This window comes from Parasteatoda tepidariorum, chromosome 1 (genome assembly GCF_043381705.1).
Source record: "Parasteatoda tepidariorum isolate YZ-2023 chromosome 1, CAS_Ptep_4.0, whole genome shotgun sequence".
In the NCBI taxonomy this organism is placed as follows: Eukaryota; Metazoa; Arthropoda; class Arachnida; order Araneae; family Theridiidae; genus Parasteatoda; species Parasteatoda tepidariorum.
This window is the reverse complement of record NC_092204.1, coordinates 53,033,354-53,059,952: the sequence shown is the minus strand read 5'-3', so window position 1 is coordinate 53,059,952 and position 26,599 is coordinate 53,033,354. Positions and strand designations below refer to the sequence as shown.

Sequence of the window (26,599 nt, the reverse complement as noted above, 5' to 3'; positions counted from 1 at the left end):
TTCCACAAAATGACGCTCATTCACTTGAATTTGCATTTTTAATATTTTGAATTACGGCTTTGAACGTTTTCGTTTGTGGCGTGTCAATTACTTCCCGAATTTTAGATAATCGTTTATTCTTCTAAGTTTATCTCGAGTTCTATTAGAATGTTACAGAAATTACAAAATGCACAGATTTTTTTCATAATGTTTATCTTTTTTTATTTTCGGATATTAAAATGCGATTTTTATTTTGTGATCTGCAAATCTCACGTTTGAATCACAGGGATATTTTGTAACACAATTTTGTTTTAAATCTGATTACCCAAATAGTTACACTAACAAGGAGCTGGTATCCACCTATGTCTGCCTTATTATCATTATTTTTTTTTTTAAGAAATGATTAAACAAATATACAATTTTAAACGTATTAGAGTGCTTACGTATTATCCCAGTAACCATTTTTATCAAATCTGAAAATAAATTTAGAAATGGTTCAACTTTAAATATTATCTCGTTTTTGCATCCCATTTTTTAAAAAAATAAGTTATATTTATATTTTACGATTTTTTATAATAAATTATTGTATTAAAATAAATTTGAACGATACCAAAATGACTCTGCCACGAAGGGGGCGAAAATGGTCGATGCGACAATACGTAAGTACCAATATTAGATTAAATTAATCTTTTTAAAATTATGAGTAATGCTTATTTTTGCACATTGGTAGTTTTTTAATTATTTTTTTTTGCGTTTAAGAATATATTTTTAAAAGACTACTAAAAGAACTAAACAATAACAAGTCTTTTAGGATTCTAAACATACTCTGTTTCATGATCTCAAACAGTGTTTTACTTTTTTTTAAATTTTATCATAGGCATTGTGCAGATGATCTAGATTAAAATATATTTATTAAAAAAATTGCTTATTCTAAAGACATTAAATTAAAACGTAAAACAGCCCGCTTTGTACTAAGTGAACATTTTTAATCACAGACGGGAAGAAAGTGGACCCTACTTAAAAAAAATCAATGGGAACAACTTTTAAAAATAATGTTGCATTTACTTTAGATACCTAGATACTTGTTTAAAAAATTATCGTATATTTATCAATCATTATCAATAATTTATCTAAGACTTTAACCATTTATGTCAGCTAATTTACTCTAGATTTTAATAAAAGTAAGTTTTTCGATGTTTTGGAATGCATTTCATCTAAAAAAAACTCTAAACACAGTATTGTAAAAAACTTCTAACATCATCTAAAAAAACTCTCAGGAGATAAAGCGTTCGCATTCCAATGAGGTGAACCGGGCTCGAATCCTAGAGATGGCTGGTAGATACGAATTCTGCACCCGGCTCGCACCGACCCAGTGCTGATGTAAAATATCCTCAGTGGTAGACGGATCTAATTAGGTTAGAGTCCCCTTGCCGTCCGGCTACCCATGAGAAGTTTTCGTGGTTTTCCTTTGCATACAACGTAAGTGAGGATTAGTTCCGTCAAAAAGTCCTCCACAAAAAAAAAAAAAATTCTCTTAATACTTGATCCAGGAGTGCCCTTGTTTTCTGGATTCGGTTTAAAATTGCAATGACACGGAGTTGAACATTGGTAGTCGTAAATCCAAAATTAGGTCGGTTATAAAAAAAGAACATAGTATTACTTTGGAAATAAGGTAAGGATTCGCTGAATGCATTGATGATGCACAAATAAAAAATATTTGGCTTCACGAGTGCATTTGAAATCATGAAAACTTTTTCTTTTTACAAATCCTGTATATGTGTGACATCAATTCCAAGGATTTGAATAATTGAATCGCTTTTTAATTAAGTTTTTAACTCATTTGAACTTATAATTTTGAAATGAAATGTTCCAAAATTACGCAATGAATAAAAACGCTTAATTATAATTGCACCGTAAGCAAGAGATGTTTACATTTTTTCTTACTTAACATAAACGTATTTATTTTCGTACGCAATAGTCTGATTTAAGAGGAAGAAATATTTCTAGATATTAGTCATCATCAAAATATGAATGACTGGAAATTTTTGTTTAATTAAAGGGAATGATATAAGTTTACTTAAACCCATACTTTGGAATTATGAAACTATTAAAAATCGTGACGGGCAATTTTCTTCAAAAAACTGTAAAGTAAGACACGTCTAATCATTTGCTAAGTTGATCTTGAAAGTAAATGGTTTGGGAAACAGTGAAAAAAGAGGTAAGTAAAATCTTTTTAATTCGATTTGTAAGAGTAAAAACGTTTTAATGTCAATATTGTTGGTGTTTATAGTTTATTTAGTAGCTCTTTTAATTTGTAAAAAATTATATAATTTGAAATTTAATTTACTACACTGTGCTGCATAAAAAAGTTCTGTTACCATTTATGCTACTTTTTATGTAACTTGACCTCTTATATACGATTATAGCCCCAGTTTTTTTCCATTCTCCACCATTTCCTGGGAACATCCTTCCCCTTTATTTAAAAATTTCTTGTACTTTTATGACCATAAATTTGATTTAAAGGAAAGGGAAAGGATAAATTTAGTGACGTGCTCAATGGATTTTTCAAATAAAACGAAACAAGATTTTTTGCAATATTTTAATTACTGTAAATTATTATTCTTTCGAATAACAGAAATTATTTTCATTTACTGAAAATCATTTATATTAAGAATTCAAAAAAAGAATCTCCTTTTCACACAATTTTTCTTATTTTATCAATTTAAATTTAAATAATGAATATTAAAGTTAAGTGAAGCATTCCCGCAAGAGTCCATTATGGGGAGGAGGGTCATGGTGGCTCTACAATTTTGTGACGTCAACGGCATGATTGTGGCAACGTGGTCAGCACTGCACACAGGTCGCTTTAACTTGTCAGACAAATTGGTACACATTGATCTAAAGCTGGGTAGGCTTCAAGCCGCCACTGGGGATCGAACTCTAGTTGCAGTTTAGTGTTTTAACTATTGAGCCATAGCGGTTCAAATAATGAATTTTACTTGTCCCGTTAGCTCATTAAAGAAGTTTTAATCTTATTTCTCTTTCGCTAATTTACATCTTACACTATTCATACATAAACTTTAGAATAATCAAGAAAGGAACTGTAACTAAAACAGTTTTCAAAACAGAAATTCTATTTTGTTTGCTTCTAAAAAGTTCTGGAAGGGCCTAAAGCTTACTACAGGACTACATCAAAATTAGTAAGATAGCTTATAATTTAGCAAAGAGGGACAAAATATTTCATTTGAAGGTTCAAATCGAAGCAAAAATAAAAACGAAAGTAAAAGTGCTAAAAAGAATAATAAATTAAAAATAAAAGAGATAGAGGAGAGAAAATGTGGGATTAAGAATATAACAATAATTTGTACAGTTAAATTTTTTATGAGGGGCAAGAGATATAAAAAACATGAACAGTTGAGGATTTTTTCTCCTTTTAATTTGTAATTTTATTATTATTATTATAATTTTTTTACAAATGAACTTTTTTTCTGCGATATGTTCTCGCGATTTTTGTAATTTATTTCATATGTTGAAATTTGAATCTTCAAATAACAAAAATATTTAGCCAGCAATATTGGATAAAAACGGGTGGAGGGGAAAACTTAGAATGCTGTTTCACAGTGTATTTTCCCAACTTCCTTGAGAGAGTGTCAAGACCTTTTCTAAAAGGAAAAATTATTATTTTAACCGTTATATTTTTTACGAGGGCTTAGAGAGGCATTGATATTTAATACATGAAAAGCTGTTGAAATTAGGGGTTGTTTTCTTGCTTAATTCATAATGAAATATTGAAAGTTATAAATTTTTTCTAGTTTTTTTCCTCGCAATTTTTGAAAGTATTTCAAGTATCGAATGATTTTCAAATTTCTAAACAAACATTTTCTCCCTAAACAGTAAAAATATTCATAACATTTGTCAATTAGTGTATTATTTGTTAATAGTGTAATTAACTTAAGTGTTAATTGCTCTAATTAACATTTCAGTACCAAATATAATTTCTAAAAAATATATAACAATTTCTGATTGAAGTTTAACATGTTTAGAATAAATGAATTTCTTTCATCATTCTTCATCTTTATTTTCATTTAAATCTTAAGTAATAACCATATAATAAGCAAATTTTTCATTCACATTTGACAAGGATTCTAAAAATATTAGTTAAGTTTCGTGATTTCGTGATTAAGTTTCGGCACGCTGTCTCTCAAAATAATGCTCTCTGACCCATAGCATTGATTTTTCTAAAATAATTAACCCGTGATAATATTCAACGTGTCTTACCAATGAAAGAGCCTACATTTTAAAAATTCTGGATCAAATTACGACAAAAGCACTGTCACCCTGAGTGCAATATCAGTAAAATCAGTTTTTTTCGTAAAATTTTTTATCGCAATTTTTACAGTAACATTTATTAAATTACAGTGATTTAGACTGAAAAAATTAGGATCTGGTATATAAACTTTTTTGTTTCGTAAAATTTTACAGTAAAAATGCATTCTACGGTAAAAAGTACTGGCATCTTGATTGTCGGTACTTTTTTTAAAAATTTTATCCAGAATTTTTTGCAATGTACTTCGATGCAGCATTTTGAAGTAATATAAATAAGAGTTTTGTACTCATGTTTTTGAAAATTTTCATGAGAGTTTTGTACTTTTGTTGTTTTTTTGTTGAAAACTGAATTTTGATATGAATGTCACGACTATTCTTATTTGAAATTTCACTGACTTAGAATATTTACTTATTTACTTTGCATTCTATCTGCAACGATTTCAAAATTGATGCCTTTATTTTCAATGTCTACTTATTGTAGGCCTTTTCTTTTTACAGATGACAATCACCAGAATTTTATTAGCGGTAGTGGCGATACTTCTGTGCATTTACTTGGCTTTTGGACTTCCCCACGGAACTGAAAACGTTAAAGAGAATAATGAACAGGGGCTTGAGATGCTAAATTGGGTTCGTGAATATTTAGAGAGAAACGCATCTCAACCAACACATCCTCAAGCACTTAACAGCTCCATTCCCACGAGCACCTCTAAACCTCGCAAATTCTATTCTATTGCCCCTCCAATCAAAAAACCTGAGGATGAAACCCAAAACACAAAACATAATAATTTAAATGTTGGCAACAATACTCATACCACATCGTCACCTCATTCGATAAATGCAAACACGAACTCCTCGGAACCAGAGCTAGATCTTATTTTTGTATTTGACGTCAAAGACCAATCAGAACACAAAGATGAACCAGAACACAGAGATCAATCAGAATACAAAGATCAATCAGAATACAAAGATCAATCAGAATACAAAGACACGATACTTGATGTAAAAAATAGAGGTACAAAGCACGTTGATAAAATAATGCTAAATCATGTGATTTTCTCTAAAACGGTCCGAGTGAGTAAAGTGGAAGAAGTGTTCGAAGATCTAGTAGCTCAAAATGTCAGACGCATCATAAAAGAAGACAGGGCAGAAAAAATAGAAATATCAAGAAATAAAGAAACGGAAACGATAGGAGATGAATTTGGTATTAAAGATCTTCTTTCGCTATAGATTGAAAAATATTTTGTATAATTTAAAGCATATTTAAATGCTAAATAATGCACTTATAGCCCACGTGCTCATTAGACTTTATCTGTACTTGTTTTCTAGAAATAAATCCTAAAAGTTAATTCATGTATTTAAATTATTGTTTATAATTTTAAAAAAAACCTGAAGTCTTGCATTTTCTGGTGTTTTTATTGAGGTAACATACTTTGTTTTCTCAATATTAATTATTTATCATTCTTAAAAGTTTGAAAATGGAATAAAATTCTTGTATACACATTTTAAGCCTTTTTGCAACATATTCTTCATAATATTCTAGAGTTTCAACGTGTGTTGCAGTCAAGACAGTTTGGTAACAACATAATCAACAATTCAAAAAACTTCTTATATGTTTAATTATTTGGAATTTTTAAACACTTTGATATTCTAATACTATTAAAAAGATCGATTTCACCGTACAAATGTAACAAGTCAATTCCGATTTGTACCGATTTATGGTAATATGGTTTAACGGTTATTTTTATTATTATTATTACTTTTTTGTAATAGGGTTTGATACGAATGCAAAAAACGAGCACGCCGTCGACCACTTTAATTGTAATGTTTTAAGAATTCGAGGTGATTGTTTTAAAAGTTTTGATTTTGCTAAGTTTTACTGTTAGTTTCTTTCAAAGAATATGTCCAACTTCATACAGCATATAGGTGCAATTAAAAAAATAGCATGATTTTGGACAAAGTTAGTAAATATATTTTCGATATATATTTAAATATTCGATATATATATTTATTTATTTGATATATATTAAGTTTAAATATTTATAAATAATTCAGGGAAATTTATGAATAACGTCATGATAAGTAAAACAACATTTAAAATTAAATTATTTTTAATAAAGAATTGTATCAAAACAGAAGTTACAGACATAGAGTTAAAAATGACATTAGTATTTTGAATGTTCAGCTTTGAATTAAAATATTAACTATTCAGCTAATAAAGAGTTCATCTTGTATCTTTTTCATGCAGTATTTTACAAAGTAAGATTAGAGAACTATTGAAATTTGTACATAGAGTTAGGTTAACTTTTAGTTATACACATTCACATTTCCGTCTGGCAACTCCCGTGCAAAATCCTGCAACTTTACCTTGTGATCTACAATTCAAAACACATAGTGCAATATTTGGACATGAAGTCGGTGGGAAGGCATGAGCAGGTGGTGGAGCATGAGCAGGTGGTTGAACGGGTACAGGTGGTGATGGCCTGCGATAATTAGTTACAGGAGGTTGAATTTGAGGAGGCAATGCTGGAACCGGAGGGAGGCCACCGCTAAAGCAGTTGCACAATTCATTTCTAGGTCCTAAGCATATACCGTTATTGAGACCTCGGCTTTGACAAAATGCTAGACAAAGGGATTTTATTGGACATCCTCCTCTTACTGTATTTGGGGATAATAATCCTCCAACTGGCAGTGGACCTCCTACAGGAGCTGGCAGTGAACCTCCTATAGGAGCTGGCAGTGAACCTCCTGGAGGACCTGGTAATGGTCTAGGCGGAGTAGCAGAACTAAAGCAATTGCAGAGTTCACTCTTTGGTCCTAAGCATATGCCACTATTAAATCCTCTTCCTTGACAAAAGGCAAGGCACAAAGATCTTACTGGGCATCCTCCCCTGATAGTTGTTGGAGACAGAAGGGAGTCAGATGCCTCACGTGGTCTGTTCTGGCACTGGCAATTTAATCTTTGGGGACCGATGCACTGACCAGATGAAAAACCTCGTTTTGTGCAACTTCTGAAGCATTTAATGAGATTTGGGCAGCCCTCTGTACCACCACTTGTTGGAACTGCGTCCGTAATCGGACTCGGAGCTTTGCAGATGTAGCATTGACAATGTTTTTTATTAGGTCCAGTACATATGCCATCGAAATTGGGACTTTCCTGTTGGCAATTTTTTTTGCATTGTATTTCGTCCGGACATCCTTTTTTGTTATTCTCCCACGACAATAATCTTGAGACTTCTGGATCAGGTTTTAATGAAATTCTGCCAGGTGATCCTAAAACAAATATTTAATTTATATTAATTGAACATGTAGTTAAGTTTTATTTTCTTTTCCAAAAGGTTTAGACTATAAACATATTTCTTAAAACTAATTTCTTAAATATAACCTTATGACCAATAGAGTAAATTCAGACATTAAATTGTGTATAAATGTAATAATGCAGCAAATAGTGACAAAATTTAATAAGATTCTGAATACAAGATTTCGAATATAACTTTTAAAGGAAAATGTAGGCATAATTGTTTTGTTATTACCATTACATTATAATATTTTGAATGTAAAAAGTTTTCATAAAATAACGCGTTATAGTTTCCTAAGAACAAAGGATAGCAAGGAAGAAGTATACTACAGTTTAAATAGAAGTTGAACAGCAATGTAAAAGAGCACAAAACTTTCAATAAACTGATATGATCGATAATTTTGGTACTAGAACAAGTACCATCAGCAGATCCGAATCACTTAATTTTACTCTATTCTTTCTCAGCATTAATTATGGTATGTTCTGTCATCATAGCCACGATCGTCTGTTTTAGTTAACTATATAATGAGGGCTCTTGAACGTTTTTTTAAATTTTATTTGATAGCGTGCTCTAATGTAGCCAATAAGTACCCCTTATATTTAATAATGCACTGTTAATAATTGTGTTTCAATGTATTTAATGCTAACTTTTACAGATAAATAGCTGAATACCCATTCATCGTAAAGGGTCAAAAAAATGTCTGCACCATGTTCGGTGCTAGCCGGAAACAAAATTCGTACCGACCAGCCAACCCTGGGATTCAAATCTGGGTCACCTCATTGGGAGGCGAATCGGCTTCTTGCTAATAATTTTCTGTTTTGTAACAATTTTTGAGCAGTCGATCCCATTTTGAGCTTACGACTACCAAATGTTCAACTCCGTAGCCTTGTAATTTTGAGCACAATCCAGAAGACGAGGGAGCTCCTGGATCAAGTATTGGTAGAAATTTTGCCTCAGTGGTGTTTTTTTTTATGAAACTTATTCGCAGTTGCGTTACACGTAGAGAGAAATCGCGGAAACCTCCCAGGGTCAGCCTAATGGCAAGGGCACTCCCATGGTCCTTCCACCACTGAAGATATTTTATGTCACTGTGCTCGATACGAGCCAGATGCGGAATTCGCTGCCATTCACTGTCAGCCATCGCTTGGATTCGAACCCGGTTCAACTCATTGGGTGACAAATGCTAAATCCCTTGAGCCACAGTGGGTGAAAACTCCAATTACTGTTCTTTAGTTACAATGAAAACTTTTATTTAGTAATCAGCAAAAATTAATAGAAAATTACCTACATAGCGCTTTGCACAAACAGCATGATTGTGTAAACGGTGACTAACACAAAATGTTTCCATTTGAAAAAAAAAAAAAACATTCAACTTGAAAATTTAATGTTTTACGTAATAATTATGTAAATGGTTTTAAAACAAAATATGTACACTTTACATATTTCCTTCAATACTGTACATGAATATTGCACAATTGTTACGAAGAATTAAGTTTTTTTCTCCTCACATTTTTGACAATAATTGCTATATTATTATATTTAAAATAATTATATTAAAAAAAAATTCTGTTTAAATATTTTTACGTTAAGTTGAACCTACATTTTGTGAGATTAAAAAATACAAGTTAGAGTCATTTGATTTTAAAAAAATTTAAATAGAGCTCAATATCTTCAATCAAATGATTTTAATCAAATTGAACTCTGAATTTAAAAAAAGTCGTTCTCTGATAAATGGGATTTTTTTAATTATCTAATTTCAACATGCAAAATTAAATTTTTCAAAACTTGTTTTCATCTTAATTTCTAACGTTTTAAACATTATGCGCAAGAAACCTTTTATATTATCTACAATTTTTCGATATTCGACTTAAAGCAATTGTAGATCCCCTTTTTACCATAAGTTCCTATGAAGAAATAATCTAAATAAAACTAATAATAATTTCGTCAAATGTTATTAGTAAAATTCAAATAATAATTATAAAAGTGAAAAATGCGAAATTTGAGCAATTGTACAAAAAATGCTGAATAAATGTTTGAGCAGTTTTAGTTCCAATCAGTTCAAAATGGAATCCCTCATAAGATCCCCCATAAAAATTATACTTATTGTCAGATATTTTATGAAAAACCCAAAGTTTTTGTAATATTCTAAACTTCTAAATTCTAATATTTCTATAAAAAGAAACAGTTATGACCCGAGGTCTGCGAATATGTAATATTTTTAGGAGATAGAACCAATTTGTTAGGTATAAGTATTTTATGGTTTGAAAAGAAATGTAACGTTTTTTTTTTATCTAAGTTTAAATTTTACCAAACTTTTAGGTGCCAGCTACGATTGTTTACGAGTTTAGATGATAGAGTCAAAAGATTTGTAGAGCACTGGTTAGGACTTATTTTTATCCTATAATGTTTGGAATTTGAGATATCACACATATAGTTAAAATAAATGATATTATAACAGATGAAATATTAAAACTCCCAAAGCATTTTGTACAAGCAACAAATTAACGTCCGAAAAATCAAAAAGTAGGCTATTCAAAAAGTATGCTAATTCAAAAAGTATGCTAATTCAAAAAGTAAGCAAATTCAAAAAATATACTAAATACGAAATAAATATGTATCTATGAGATATGTTTGATTCTAAAATGATGATAAAATCTTTTTATCTTTTATTACAAATTCATCAATAGACTGGAGTTATATTTAATTTTGTCCAAGTAACAAACGTATTAAGTTATTAGTTTCTTATTTGGAAAATTACTTTATATTTTTAGAATATTTACTAAACGTGCAAACATAACTTCTGTTTATCATTAAAAATGATATTTTATTTGGCATTGAAAACCTTGAGATAGTTTAATCCAATCTTTTTAAAATTAAAAATGGGTTGTTCATATTTTACCCCTACTATAGATAATTTCAATAATATAATCTGAGTCGTGATTTCTCAGTGGACAGAGCATTCTCTCCATAAAACGCAAATGCGGGTTAGTTCCATCAAAAAGTTATCCACGACGGAAAATTTCTCCAAATACTTGATCCAGGTGTTCTCTTGTCTTCTGGATTGGGTTCAAAATTGCAAGACTACGGAGTTGAACATTAGTAATCGTACACCCAAAAAATTGGGTCGGCGGTTCAACGACGGTTATAAAATAAAATAATATAATCTAAGAGTTGTGGTAGCTCACGGAATAGAGAGTTCGCCTTTCAATGAGGTGAACCGGGCTCAAATTCCATCGATGGTTGGTCGCTACGAATTCCGCACCCAGCTCGCACCGACATCAGTGCTGACGGTAAATATAATTAGTGGTGGACAGTTCATGGGTTAAAGTCGCCTTTCCGTCGGGTTTACCATGGGAGGTGTCCGTGGTTTTCCTTTTAATTTAACGCAAATGCGGCTTAGTTCCATCAAAAAGTCCTTCTCAAAAGCAAAGTTTCTCTCACTACTTGATCCAGGAGTTCCCTTTTCCTCTGAATTAAGTTCAAAATTACAATTACGGAGTTGAACATTGGTAATCGTAATCGTAAATTCAATAATCGTAATCGTAAATCCAAAATTGGGTCGGCTGTTCAACGATGGTTATAAAATGAAGTAATATAATCTAAAAATATCACCGAGTATGTGAAATTCAACAATGAAATTTTTCTGAAACTCCAAATGTATTACTCAGATCTTATCTACATTTCTAATAATTTCAGTTTTATCAGTAATATAGGTATAATCAGTAACAAATTACTGATAATCTCAGCGTTGTCATTAATATAGGTATTATTAGTAAAATCTATATAATATACTCTAGTACTGATAATTTCAGTAATATACTTTAAAGCTCATTGAAGATGCGAAAAATTGATTTTTGCAACCATTAAATTAGAATTTAATTCTAAAAGTTTTTTTTAAAGACAAATAACAAAAGAATTTTTTTCAAGAAATGAAAGAAATTTTAAAATTAAAATTTAATTTATACCTGTACAAAACTGTTTCGGAATGCAGTTGAAGTTGCTGTCTCTTGAATAACCTGGTAAACATTGGCATCCTGGTATGCACCACTCTGGACATATCTGATCACCATCGCATGTATTGCATGTATCTTCACATTCGGAGGGGACTTCATTGGATGGACATTGCCCATTTGCTATTGATAACCCTAGGAACAAAATATTTTTCTAATAAAATTAGAAACTATCATGTCTTAAAAAAATTTTACATTAGCGTCGCTGTTAAAAATTTAAGTATAATATAAAATTAACTAATTGAATGTAATTAATAAATTTGTTTAAAAACTCATTTTAATTGCTGTTGTTTTCGTGTTCATGGATTTTCAAAGAACATCGAAGATTCGCCAGTTTTCTGTGCTTCCTGACCATCGAGAACAGATCTTAGGTTGTCCTCTAGTGTCACCATTCCTAATTTCAGAATGTATGGTGTGGGTGCTGGGCACTCAAAAATTTGTTTCGTAGTTACAGTGACATCCGGGCAGTTTCTGCAGCGAAACTAATTTTACTTGATTAGAATAAATAATTCTTTTTATAATAAAGTACATACAAACAATATTAAATGTAATATATGAAATGAGTGTCTAACGGTACACAATAAAAATTTTGGTGTTTAGTTGCCACCATTTTTAATATTGATGTAAACTAAATACATTTTTAAATACAGAATTGCAGTTACCGAGCAAGAAATATATAAAAATGACAAAATAACAGTTTTTTGAAAGAGTTAGTAGAAATATATAACTAAGAATGAGCTTGGTATTTAAACAAAATGTTTTTGCAATGAAGACATTAAATTGATTCTAACGCACATAAAAATATGTGCTGGTAAGCAAACAAACAAACAAAAAATGAATAAAAAATAAATAAAACTATAACAGAAAAAAGTGAATAAAAAATGCGACTACATGTTTTGTAAACAAAATTTTAGTTTGCTTCAACACAAAAAATTGTAACTATAAACAAAATGTTTTACAGTGCACATTTTATGGTAAACAAAAACTCATAAACAAAGCATTTTCACTTCATAAAATGTTTTAAAAATAGTATTAGCCATTTTATCCCATTATAAATTTTGAATAACTTACAAGAAACATATGGATAAAAACACTGTGCAAAAGTGAATTGTTTCAGCTAACCTAGAATTTCCCTCCAAATCCACGAACTGGATTAAATGCGTAGAAGTGTACTTTTTTAACCCGTACTCTTAAACAAGATTTCCCATAACTCTTTAGTTTCTGACAAAAATCTTTACATGCCGAACTTGCTTGAGGCTTGTAACGAATGCAAATTTTTCTTTTTATTCTAAACTTTTAAAGTGGTCTTTAAGTTTAAACCCTTTATTAAAACAATTTGAATTTAAATAATAATAATGAAATCCAGAAATAAACTTACCTATCCAAAAAACGAAACACAATTTGAAAATGTTCCTGGAATTATACATAATGGCATTAAATCGTAACAACGAATAAGGCATCTGAAAGTCAGATTAATCTCATGACTTGTTTTTGCTTAGTTGAAAATTTTTAAATGATGTAACAGTTACGCAATACAATTGTCGGCATAGTTGAAAATTGGAATTTGATGTTACAGCTTTTTAATTGTTAAAAATGCCTCTAGACAATTATTTAAAAAAAAAAGATTGCTAACACATTGAACAAAACCGTTTTCAATTCAGGGGATGGGGAGGGTGACCACGATTGAATATCATTTATTACAAAACTTAATTCAAACATATAAACAGCATAATAAATATTCAACAATTCGTCCGTCAGTTTTTTATTAGCTTCATTGCTCTTAATGCGTGTTGAGTCTAATGGACGTAGTATTTGATTCTAGTATTTGATTGATAGTCGTTGATTCCGTTTTTCAAACTTTTCTAATGAGAATTGTTCCTCGGTTTTTGAAGACTATACTAATGGATTCAAATAAATTCCTTAGTGCTATGTCGTCCACTTGTCTAAATCACTTTGTACATTTTTAAATTAGTCTTATTTAAAGAGATTTTAAAATCAACAATTGTTTTAGAAAGTTGTGGTATTGAATTTCGGTTGTGCAAATTTAGATTTTTAAAAACCACTTTATCGCTTACAATACTGAATACGAAGAGATTGCCTGAGATGTTATATCTGTACCCTATGTATCTTGATCCCCAAGTCCGGGACTCTGCCCCGTATGATTATGCTTTGTGTTTAAAAAAATAAGAAAAAGAACGTACGAAGTTCTTCGTTTAGTTTCTAACTTTGAGAACATTGATAATGGATCTATAATTGTGTGCAAAATTTTTTCAATCAGCTTAAAAAATTCTCGAGATATAGTAAAATACACAAAAAGTAAAGTTAACATTAAGGGGCCCACAATTTAGGCCACTCTCCTGGCAAAACTATTAAAGCCATATTTCGCAGAGTGCAGCTACGCCCTATATTTTGCGGTAAGAAATCCGAATCCGTCGGGAAAAAATTATGTTTATTCAGAGAAAGTGCCTGTGTGTCTGATTTTGTAACTTAAAATATCGTCTGCACTTATTAGTTAGCATATTTCAGATTAACCCCTCGAACCATTAAGATTTAGTCCTATAACACGAAAAATCCGATCATTAAATCAAAAGTTATTTATTGTGGTCCGTTTACTTTCTAGAGCACATTACAAAATAGCTACTAAGTTCTCCAAGCCTCCACTGTCATGATATTTTATTTTTCGGACTTTGATGGCATATAGTGCACTGTAAGAAATTGTGACTCAAAAGTGAGCCAAAAATTAGGCAAAATTGTTCTAAAACAAATAGTAGTAGAGTTTGAAAACCCCATATGTTCAAAATTGAAACAGCATATACTCATTTTTGATCAAAATGTATAATCAGTGATGTAGCGAGAGTAATGTGTGAGAGAGCTGTTCATTGGCTGCCGGTTGTATCTCCAGAGATGCTCTAACTACCATAGCTGTACACACCAGTTCAGAGTGAGTTAGGAAGCCATATATAGTGGCCCCTCAAAGCACATCATGACTTGCTTTCGATTCGTATAAACAAAAAGTGAAATTAAATTGTCAATTAAAATTATTAATTATTATCCAAATCGCAACCCTTTGTACCATTGAAATCGGAAATTAACAGGTCATAATGTGTCCTTGCGGCGGCCACTATATAAAGCTTCCTAACTCTGCCTGGACTGGGCCTGCAATTTTGTTGGTTACAGCGTCTTACTAGGATCAGGAAGATCATTGGTTCGATCATTGTAACCAATGAACATCTCTCTCGTACATTTTTCTTTCCACATCAATTTTGCGACTATGCATTTTGCTCAAAAATTAGTATTTTCTGTTACAATTTTGAATACGCAGGAATTTCAAATTCGGTTGTTATTTGTTTCGGAGCTATTTTGACACAATTTTACTCAATTTTGAGTAATTCTTTCCTACAGTGTGGGTCCTTTATTAAGGAAATCCAGATTGTAGGCGCATAGATATGTAGCGATTGGTACTTTCGTATGAATGGATTTAAATACATATGAAAATACTTTCCTTCCCAATCGAAATGTATGCATAATGTTTTGCACCAATAGAAAGATTTAGATAAAAAAAGAATTTCCACAATCATATGTGATAAAAAATACGTAGGGATTTTGCTATGTTAAGAATGTTTTCTTCCAATTTTAAAAAGCAAAACAATACATTCATTTTACTTAAATACCCTTACTGGATATTGCTATTTTTAAAAATATCAACTAGTTCGATTTTTTAGAGTATATCTGAACATTTAACAATATCGGGTAAATGCAAAAAATCGGGCTAACAGTTTTAGGCATATTCATTTATTACCTACTATTTCACATGAAAATAACCAATATTATAGGCTATAATCAGTAAATATTTGATATTTGCTGATTGTACCTTTTTAAAAGAGAAGAATTTTATTTATGATCAAATGTTATCTAACAGTTCATAATTTTGTTTCTTGCTGATTATAACCGTTTTGTACTGGAGAAATCCCTTGATGCGAACTTTAATATAGGAAGAAGATTTAGTCATCTTTGGCTGTAATTAGCCAAAAATTAATAAATGTTTTGATGGTATTCACCTGAAAGTTATTTAGTTATCTCTTTTATTTAATGGTATTTATTATTATATTATTTACTTAAAAATATATTATTTAAAAATTATCATTTTTAACACAATTTTTGTTATTACACTTTTTTATTTTAAATATTATTGAAAATCAGAAGCTCATAAGCAGAAGTTCTGTATATTTATTATAGTTTTTCCAAACAAAACACCGAACGGAGGAGCTTTAACAGTGACACGCGAGTGTCGCTGTTAATTGGTGTTAAATGGCACATATGGTGTTTAGTTGAACTAGATTATTTTACTTCTCAAATTCAATTACACGATACTTATTCTTAAACTTGAACAGAAGCATAATTTAATCTAACACTTTATTAAAAATGCTGCAAACTTGAAATGCCCAATTTTGAAGATGCCGAGACATAATAGCCGATATGATAATACGATATGCTTGCTACATCGAACAAACTAGATGAGCTTCAAAATTTAGACTTAAGGAACACGTTATCAAGAATATGAGTAATCATTAATTGCTGCACACTGTTGGAATCTTGTGTATAAATTCAACTTCGACAATGCTAAAATTATTTCCACTCCAGGTACATCATCTCACATTGATGCCCTGGAATACCTTATTCATATGAATGCTGATTTCCTTTTTAATGATATTAGTTCCTCACCACATCTCCAAATTCATTTCACCCTGAATGGCTTTTTTCGGCCACTGTGGATTTTATTGCTCTGATTTTCATCTTTTATCTCTCTCGGCTATTGTGGTTTTTCTAATTTTGTTTCTCACCTTCATTTTTCGTCAACAACTTTTCGTTTTATGTTTTAAATCATTTTTATTTCTTCTTATTCTCATTCACGTCTGGCTAATCTTGAAAATGAGCGCCTATTTTTGAGTGTTTAAAACATGTCAACTGTTATTTTCTATTCATATAATTTTTTAAAGCGAATGAAGATTAATCAAGTAATACCGATAATACGGTTCGATTTGGAGGGAAACATGATTTATTTTAACACCTTTTAAAATTTACAGTCAAATTTCAACGTATTATTTTTTAAGGTACCGATATCATGGTCCAACGTTAAATAAATTTTCAAAAGAATGCCTTGGAAAGAACAAATTAAAAAAACACACACACTGAGTGAGTTTAATTTATTGACGTGATTGGTTAAACGTGGTAACGTTATGACTTAAAGGTAGTTGATATTTTAAGTATCAACTTTTTTATACATCGTTTGGTTCATCGAAAATAATCTTATAGTTTATCTTATAATTGAAAGGATATCGTTTAAGAGGGCTTAGTTATTCTACGTAATTCTAAAAAGTCATTTGATAAGCAGGAAGTGAAAATTATAATGGTAGGTCTGAACAATCATTAAATGAGCTAGTCATCATACAGTTTTTCTCTTTCCATAAACCTATTACATTGCACATTTGACATTGCACAGGTTTTAGAGCATTGCATGCAATATTTGTATCAGATTTATATTTTTATTTTACTTGATTAATTTATTTTATCACTTTAAATTGTTAATTGTTAAAATCATTCCATATAATGTTAATACATTAGTATTAATTTTACATTGTTCTGAATTTTATTTTCATGTAATTTGAAACAATTTATACTAATTTTAGTGCACCATCTTTTATCTTTTTTACTTCATTAATAAAAGCAACACGTGAATTAAATATTAACATTTTTAAAAAGAATTAACCACAAAAGAAAGTTATTTTTAAAAAAAAACATAAAAATATATGGTTTAATTTCAATAATTTTCTCAAGCTAATCATTATAAATTTGAGAAAAAAGTACTGCAAAATACATAACTTTTTACTTTTTATTCTAATTAGACCACGACCTCACATTTTAACACGGTTAGAAAAATTTTGGAAGTAAATAGCGAGCGTTGTTATTTTATTTGTGAAAAAATAAGTAAAGATGATAAAAAAAAAATTTCAAGCGTTTTTTCTTCTTGAAATAAGCCTCTATGGTGAGCTAAATTACATTATTTGTTATGAGTTTGTTTTTGAAAACTAAGTAATTTTTTTAAGAAAGTAAAAAAATATTAGACATGTGAAGAATTTCGAATTTCATAAAATTTACTAGTTCAAGGTATTTAATCATAGCCTTAATTTTAAAAAAAACTTTACATTTATTGAAATGTATCTAAATTATTTACACATGAGCGTCAACTTTTTTTAAAAATATTTATATAATGTTTTTAATATGCAGTGTATTTATAATTAGCACTTTTAAAATCTGAATCTAGAATCTTCGGAGAAAAAAAAATTGAATTGAACACGTAAGGTTTCGCAAATTAATATTTAATCAAGATTTTTTTAAACCTAAATTTGATTTCTATTCGTTAGCTTTAGAATAATTCCATCAATAAAATGGTTTTAGATACTTTTTTAAATCCTTACGTTTGCTATGATACGTTTCTTTTTACTATGTTACTATGATACGTTATCCTTATGTTACTATGATACGTTTACGTTTCTTTTTCTTTCTAATAATTCAGTCACTCCTGATGTATTTGCTTAATTGACTTCATTTTCAAACAATAGTTCTAAAAGTATACTTTAAAGATTATCATTACAGAAAACACAGCAAATACTGAATATAATTGTACACATTTTAGTTATATCTACTTACACAATTTACAGAGATTTAAAAGAATTTAAATGTTTTTAAAAAATAATTCTTTTTATCCACTTTTAAGTCAAGTAAAATTAATATATTCTTAAACCATGTAAGTACACTAAAACTATTTCTGCGGAAATTAGTTTTATTAAAAAACTACACTGATTTAAAATAGGAAACAATGCACATTTCAAAGTATATTTATGAAACTCTTCTCACTTTAAATGACTTTATTTCCATTCTTTATAAATATTACAAAAGTAATTCACAAATACGGCATTAAAAAGTCAATTCCCAATATTTTTTAATATGACAATAATTTAAACATAATTAATTATTTTTCAAATTATTGTTCGAATGAATATTGAAAAATTTAAGCAAATAACAATTAAAAAATAATTAAGTATTTTCATGATCATCCAGAAAGAGATTTAAAAAAAAAAAAAAAACATCTGATGATATCATTCTTACATGCATGTAAATAATTTTAAGTGACATTAAATTCTTCGTTTATCTATGCCATTAAATTGAATGACAATCAACATAGCTCTGAACAATAAATTCCCTTTCATTGTGGTAACTACTAGTTCAGAGACTAGAACAATTAAGTTTATAACCAAATATCTGGTAGAAGAAAGTCATCACTGCCACTTATTCCGAGGCATCTACATAGATTGCGGATGCATCGCCCGGTTCTGTGTCCAGACCTTCTACAGTTTCTGTTACAGACATCGGGTCTACATGATGGAAATAAATCGGAAGCTTCATAATCGTCTATGTTGTAGTCTTGTGCGCTAGAAACTGAAGAAAAAAAAGCATCTTTATTAATTCGCAGTTCGTATGAGGGAATGCAGCAGAAAATATTAAAGAATATTTTTTTTGCTTCGATTTATTCTCTCATTTTTGCATTCACGCATTTTTTAGAGTATTTTTTTAAATATTCGCATTTTACAAATTCACATAAACTTATCGCATAAACAATTTATTGCACTTTGAGTAATCACTAAAATCTGCATTCAAAATTAGGCCGAAGATAGGGATTGGGGAGTGCTTCCCCTTTTCTTCTTTACATCGCTCACAAAGATCACTACTCTCACGGATCGGCATATTTACGTTAACATTGTGGGTGGAGTCGTGGTGGCTCAGGGGATAGAGAGTTCGTGACAGCAGTTTTGACTTAAAATATTCTCAGTGCTAGACAGGCCATGGGTTAGAATCCCCTTTCCGTTAGACTAACAGCCACGGGAGATTTTCGTGGTTTTCCTCTCCATTTAAGGCAAATGTGAGCTAGTTCCATCAAAAAGATGATGGAACTTCGTGGTTTTCAACGAAGGTTTGTTCCACTAATAGTTTGTCCCAATGCTTTATCTAGGAGTTACAAAATTGCAAGGCTACGGAGTTGAACATTGTTGATAATCGTAAACTCAGAAATTGTATATATATATATANGAAAACACGACGAAAGTTAAGAAAAACAATAAGTTTCATTTAATGCGCTTAAGCTGCAAGTAAACAGAACTCATTAGCTATGTTCAAAATGGAGAATAAAACAAAGAAAAATAATAGACAAATGAAAAAAAAAGGGGGGGAAATAATAAGTAAAAAAAATAACAAACAACAGTTTAAAAAAAAAAAGAAAAAAGGGTGAAATTTTATTTAAAAACCGGAAAAAAAAGATATAATCTTTTCTTCTGCCCACACGATTATATCCGCAAAACAGAGTGCTTTCTGATATTGTATCAATAAAGCCGAAGCAAAATATATTAATACAATAGTGTGAGGAGCACTCACAGTATTGTTTTTGTTAATAGGGGTAAAAATGTACTCGAGGGAGCCCCTTGGCGAAATTGGCGACTTATGTTTGGCGCCATTCCTGTTTGCGCGGAAGACCGTGGTAACAGGAATGGCTGCCAAAATATAATGATATTTCAATAAAACATTGGAAAATTTCAACAAAACATCGGCCAGAACTTTATAAAATTGCAATGAAACCGATATGAGCAAAATTAATAAACCCAAGAAAATGCAATTTGAATCGAAACAAAAATTAATGGAGTAAGCACAGAAAGAGAAGGAAAAAGACAACTCACTTCTTCTTTAAGCTTGAATATCCTCAGATTTAGGTGCACCGAATTCTCTAATAGCATTTAGTTTTTTCTAAAGTCCCTTTTCATGACTGCCCACACATCTTCGATCTTATTGACCAGAAGAAAAAGTAACCTTACCAACCGGTATCCAACTTAAAACTAACGGACCTCTGGAATCACATATACCGTTGAACATTTAAAAAAAAAATCGCTAAAATCGAAACCAATGAAAATCGATTGGGTTCCAACATCGCCCAGCTTGGTGATCAACCACGATTACAACTTGGCGAGAATCATGGGGCACCCTCAAATATAGCCAACTCGAGTTAGGCTCTGCCACGTCTGCTTCGAATACGGAGATTAATCTCCGGCTAATGCCCTATAGTAGTTTCTAAATAATATTACTTCCTCGCTTTATATAAGTTTATATTATTGTTTGTATTAAATTGCTTTATATAAGTTTACAATGCTGAGATATATTCATATCTGAACATAAAAATATTTCTATTGATTAATTTACAAGGCTAATCAACCATACGATTAAGAATTAAAGATGGGATTTTAATTAGATACGGTTATTGCCATTAATCATAGAATATCAAAGCTTTCTTCATACATGTAAAGTCTAAGTTAATAAATCGTTCCTTTTTTTTCATTTTTAAGATACACGGTAAGCGAGTAGCAATCTTATAAAATTTATTATTTATTATCTAAAACACTTGCCACTTTTATTTCCCGCCATAATAAAAGGTAATAGCTGTTTCTTTCACCCAATAATATTTCGAATATAAATGGTAAAGTAGTTATTTATTAAACTTTAGCGAAAGATTTAGTTAAAAAAACCCGTATAGAAGAACTATTCAATTTACTTTTTGCACAGTTTTCAACGAATTTTTTTTAAATCATAAAGAAAATAATTCGTCATTAATTTTAAATTGCTCTAAAAATTTTGTTTAGTTTTATTCAATTTTTTTAAAGTTACAGCAAACAGGCGTAAGACAAAAAATATTAGTTTTTTTCAAATAAAGATGTCCATATCTTCGTAAATATGACTAAAATTGACCGATGAATTTAGAAATCAGTTGATAAAACGGAAGAAAATTGAAATGCCTGATTTGCTGCGTTCTGCTTGTAAAACAAAGTATTTTTTCCCACCACCTTTCAAAAATAGTTCCAAGTACAAAGTTCGTTAACAGATGGCACTACTAACTGAGAAAAATCATCAATATTTTCAAAATAACCACAATTTGTTGTAAAAACAAGATATAATCTGAGGAGAAAACGCACCCGTGATCTTGTAAATATTTCAGTTGAAATGATCTTATATATAGCAGTAAACAATGTTTTATAGTTTTTTCAGTTAAAATCACCATTTGTCGGTGAAATTTGCCACTATTGTTTTAATTTTACGAGAATAAATTATTTTCTTTTAGTTGAGCGCAGCAAACAATGCACTTTTTTCTCTATCGCTTTTTCTTTAATAAATCGTTTTTTTTTTTCATTTTTAAGATACCTGGCAAGCGAGTAGCAATCTTATAAAATTTATTATTTATTATCTAAAACACTTGCCACTTTTATTTCACGCCATAATAAAAGGTAATAGCTGTTTCTTTCACCCAATAATATTTCGAATTTAAATAGTAAAGTAGTTATTTTTTAAACTTGAATGAAAGTTTAAATTAAAAAAAGTATTGGACAAAAAACATGCATGACATATCCATTATAATTTGAATCATATTTACCTAACACTAGACACAAGACCAGCGAAGAGCAAATAATAAGTTTATTCATGATTTCATGTGTTACAAATTTGACACATGATTTAGTTTTTATACGACTCTTAACAAAATTCAACCTATAATGCATGCAGTATCATTATCTATTGTTGCAAGTTTGCTGAGTACGCAAATACTTTCACTTTATTATATTAATTTGAGGTCTAATAGAATGTGTAGCAAACGCGAAAAGAACAAAATGGCGGACATTATTGAGTAAATTCTTACGACATATGTATGAACGCTTTATATTATTTACGTTTCACTCAGTAGTTAGTGTCTTAATGAATTATTATAAAATATAAATATGAAGCATTTAGCATGGGGAAATATTTTTTAATTAATCCAAAATATTTCATAGAAAAAAATGATTTTTTAAAATTTAGAAATGATATAAAAGTATTCCACTAAAAAAAAAGAACGGATAATTCAGAAAAAAGTTTATATTTATAAAAGAAAAATTATTTTCTTATCGTTCTGTGGTTGTAATTATTGATAATTAACTTTTTTTTAAATTTTTTTAATTTGACTTTCAGTTCTGTTCTTCATACATTAAATGGTAGTGAGTTTTCATTTTTATTTTGATTTACTAATTTATTTACGCTTTTGCATTTTGATTATTTTATATTTTTTGTTCGTATAAAAACATTTCTTTGTGTAAGTTATTATGAAGTCAAAATTTTGCACTTTAGAAAATACTTTAGAGTAACTTTTTATGGATTCCTAAACGTCAATAAATCATATTCTTTTTATCGACTCAAATTCCATCGGAATACAAGAATAAATGTGTTTGACGACGTGGAAAAAATCTGAATAAAGAAATATTTACTTTGGACTGTATTTTCACAAATTTAAAAAAACATGACTATGGGAAGCCTAATTTTTTCTTATATCTATTAACACAAACAGGAAACAATGGTGGAAATTTCATTGTTTTTTTAACTATAAAATATAAAGTAGGGGTTGGTGGTCACATATTTTTGTTTTTATTTCTTATACTTTTTCTGTTATTGTGCAAGAACATTTTCAAACACAAATAACGAATTTCATGGGTTAACATGATATCTGCATGATTTCATCTTTTGCATCGAGCTTCTTATCAAAAAATTTTTATATTTGCTAAACTTAAAAAAAAAAAAACTTTGTTAAATGTGACAACTTATTTCTTCCAAGGGTTGGTTATCACATGAATTTTAAATGGCTAAAAGTCTTAAAAGTAATGTTTAGCTTTTATTCAAAAATAATGTACAATGATATCAGCAACTAGGTACCAATTAGTCAGAATCGCAGTTTTAGCATAAATTAAGCGAAGATTTTGGACGTCCCATGCACTGTTCATGACCCTGTCCTTTAGGTTCCATACACTGTATCCATTTTCCGTATGCGCAACTTATTGAATGTGGTTCTACACAGACCAAAAAAAAAATTTTTTTTTTCTTCTTCACTTATTGACTCGCAAATTTTGACCCTCTTCTTTTTGGTTCCTTTATTGCCAGTTGTCATTGTTTGGAGATTTTTAATACATCCAACAAAACTTTCTGGAACGATCCTCAACACATCACGCCCTTCTTCTTGAGTTTCTTTTTGGCAGTAACGAGCCATCGTCTGATAGGTAATATCAAGATTCTTGACAGCATGACAATTTAAGTATTATGTAGCAGAACGCATCTGGCACCATAACGTCAAGAGTGTTTTTCCTCGTTCCAACCTCTCTTCTGAAATTTTTAACCTCAGTGTCAGGAAGAAAAAAAACTATACCCTATTGTGCAGCTCTAGTGCAACGTAAATAAAGTACCTATCTGGAAAATAAAACGAATTACATTTTGAATATCTACATAACGATGCGGGATACGAACCCGCTGCCACGGTGCATGAAACAAAGGTAGAGTGCAACAGAGCTTCAATAATCTCGCCCGCCGAAAGAAAAAGAATATTGTCTTCGATTATCACAATAATGAGTTTGGATAAGCAATCCCAATCTTCAGAGTGAGAATATCGTTCATTAATGAGTGAGAATATCGTGACAGATATTCTCACTCATTATCTTTACAAAAAGAGCTATCTTTCTTGAGAACTGATCGTTTTAATACAGAACAATTTTGGTAAATAACACCTAAGTACAATCTCTTAGATTATTTTGTAGTAAAATACACATAGATTAATAAAAAAACAATAAAAAATAATTTGTAGGCGGAAAAATATTTACTTGCATCCTTACATTTATGGAATTGTTATATTCACCAAGTCGTTCAATTCCACTAATTAATATCCTTGACTCCCTGCTGACAATAGAGGGGTCGCATTCATTTCATCGACTAGGTCATTTTGTCGACAGACTGTTTCCTCGACAGGGTCATTTCGTCGACAGGCCATTTCGTCGACAGGATCATTTCATCGACAGGTTCATTTCACCGACAAGTCATTTTGTCAACAGGGACCCTGTCGATGAAATGATTTTGTCAACGATGTGACCCTGTCGACGAAAAGACTCTGTCAACGAAATGATCATGTCGACGAAATGACTTGTCGACGAAATGACCCTTTCGACGAAACGATCCTGTCGAGGAAACGGCCTGTCGATGAAATGAACCCGGCCCGACAATAGAATACAGCAACAAATGACTCTTCAGTTCCATGCTAAATTTATCAGAAGAGATTAAAGCTCATGACAATTAACCCGTGTGACTACCACGACTCTAAATCATTCAAACTTTAAGTTGTTCTCTAAATTAATTATATCCATTACATTTTTTTACATCGATTGATCAAAAGTTTGAAATAAATTGAAATTTTCGCTTCTACAAGTCATTTGCTCAATTGTGTTTTGAGAGCTCGAGCTCTCCTCGGGAACGTTATCCATTATTCGCGGTTCTAGGCTTTACACTTGCAGTACTTCATTTTTTTGCAGCATTCCTCAATCTCATTAATTAAAAAAAAATTACATAATTCAGAGTCTTTATAAAATAAATTGTTCAGCGTTGATGATTTTTTCAGAATCTCAATATTGATGGAAAAAAATTAAATAAGAAATAGTACCCCTAATTACAAATGGAGTCAAACGCCATATTATTAAAATATATCGCAAACTGGGACAAGTTTGCGCAATAGTTTAATGATATAAAGCGCGTATTTAAATTTTAGTTTATTTCATACCGAAGTATTTTGCTTAAAAAACAATTAATATGAAGTGTAATATATATGAAATGAATAATCCCAAGAAACTGAATCGGAAAGATATATTAGGTTTTGTCTTGGTAATGGGCATTTGAAGTATGATATATATGAAGTTAATAGTCCCAAGAAACTGAAGCAGGAAGAATATATTAGGGTTTGTCTTGGTAATGGGCATTTGAAGTATGATATATATGAAGTTAATAGTCCCAAGAAACTGAAGCAGGAAGATATATTAGGGTTTGTCTTGGTAATGGGCATTTGAAGTATAATATATATGAAATTAATAATCCCAAGAAACTGAAGCAGAAAGATATATTAGGGTTTGTTGTCTAGGTAATGGGCCTATAATTTGAAAGCTCGAAAAATGTTGACTATTTCCCATTAGGTTTTGAAGCTAATGAAGTTTACCCATGGACAAGTAAAAGAATCGTATTTAATTGAATTTTAATGTTCTAAAAATTTTTGATCTGCCAAAGAAACCTTCAAATACTTCCAATTCAGTAATGGTTACGAAAAATCTGGTTCTGTCAAATTTTCTGACTTATTTCGATAACTTAAATTACATTTTCTCAGATTATGATTTATTTTGCTTTCAATTTCTTTTATCGCCGTTCGACTGTCAAGTGATTTTACAACTTCTTGGAATGCAACAAATTATGGTTATATAATATAACTTTTATTATTTTCGTCAGTCCCTCTTATCCTTTTTTTAATTACTTATTGGGAGATTTTTCTCAAAAAGTTATAGTGAAATCATAATAACTCAATAAGTTGAGGCTTCTATATCTTTGTCAGTAGATGAAAATAAAAGTGTCAAAAAAACTACAATGAATTAAAATATGAAAACGTCAACTATGCACATTTCAAAGTACATTTATGAAATTCTTTTCACTTTAAATAACTTTATTCCCATTCTTTATAAATATTACAAAAGTAATTCACAAATACAACATTAAAAAGTCAATTCCCAATTTTTTTTTAATGACAATAATTTAAGCATTATTAATTATTTTTCAAATTATTGTTCGAATGAATATTTAAAAATTTAAGCAATAACAATTAAAAAATAATTAAGTATTTTCATGAATATACAAAAAAATATTTTAAAAGAAAGCATCCGATGATATCAGTCTTATATTCATATAAATAATTTTAAATGACATTAAATTCTTTGTTTATCTATGACATTAAATTCTATGACAATCAACATAGCTCTGAACAATAAATTTCCTTCCACTGTGGTAACTAATTCAGGG

The 26,599-nt window shown here is 30.0% G+C and overlaps 2 protein-coding genes and 1 long non-coding RNA gene across 3 annotated transcripts; 1 reads left to right on the top strand and 2 right to left on the bottom strand.

The window, feature by feature from the left end:
* Positions 1-2,039: 2,039 nt before the first annotated feature.
* Positions 2,040-5,651, top strand: LOC107440605 (uncharacterized). The gene is made up of 2 exons (XM_016053579.4): positions 2,040-2,197; positions 4,804-5,651. Exons 1-2 carry the CDS (start codon positions 2,171-2,173, stop codon positions 5,530-5,532), a joined length of 756 nt encoding a protein of 251 aa, XP_015909065.2. The 5' UTR covers positions 2,040-2,170; the 3' UTR covers positions 5,533-5,651.
* Positions 5,652-6,395: 744 nt separating this feature from the next.
* Positions 6,396-13,216, bottom strand: LOC107440604 (uncharacterized). Its single transcript, XM_016053578.4, has 3 exons — positions 12,990-13,216; positions 11,567-11,746; positions 6,396-7,575 (listed from the first exon to the last, which is right to left on the bottom strand). Exons 1-3 carry the CDS (start codon positions 13,069-13,071, stop codon positions 6,614-6,616), a joined length of 1,224 nt encoding a protein of 407 aa, XP_015909064.2. The 5' UTR covers positions 13,072-13,216; the 3' UTR covers positions 6,396-6,613.
* Positions 13,217-18,519: 5,303 nt separating this feature from the next.
* Positions 18,520-22,529, bottom strand: LOC139425409 (uncharacterized). Its single transcript, XR_011636663.1, has 2 exons — positions 22,137-22,529; positions 18,520-19,108 (listed from the first exon to the last, which is right to left on the bottom strand). It is a non-coding gene; the product is annotated as an uncharacterized lncRNA (long non-coding RNA).
* Positions 22,530-26,599: the final 4,070 nt, after the last annotated feature.

Excerpts from the sequence above, each read along its gene's own strand:
- LOC107440604 (XM_016053578.4), bottom strand. The coding sequence starts at position 13,071 with ATGCCTTATTCGTTGTTACGATTTAATGCCATTATGTATAATTCCAGG. Across the intron at positions 11,747-12,989 it reads GTGTTTCGTTTTTTGGATAG|GGTTATCAATAGCAAATGGG; the intron begins GTAAGTTTATTT and ends TTTTGTTCCTAG. Across the intron at positions 7,576-11,566 it reads TCCGAAACAGTTTTGTACAG|GATCACCTGGCAGAATTTCA; the intron begins GTATAAATTAAA and ends TATTTGTTTTAG.
- LOC107440605 (XM_016053579.4), top strand. The coding sequence starts at position 2,171 with ATGGTTTGGGAAACAGTGAAAAAAGAG. Across the intron at positions 2,198-4,803 it reads GGGAAACAGTGAAAAAAGAG|ATGACAATCACCAGAATTTT; the intron begins GTAAGTAAAATC and ends TTCTTTTTACAG.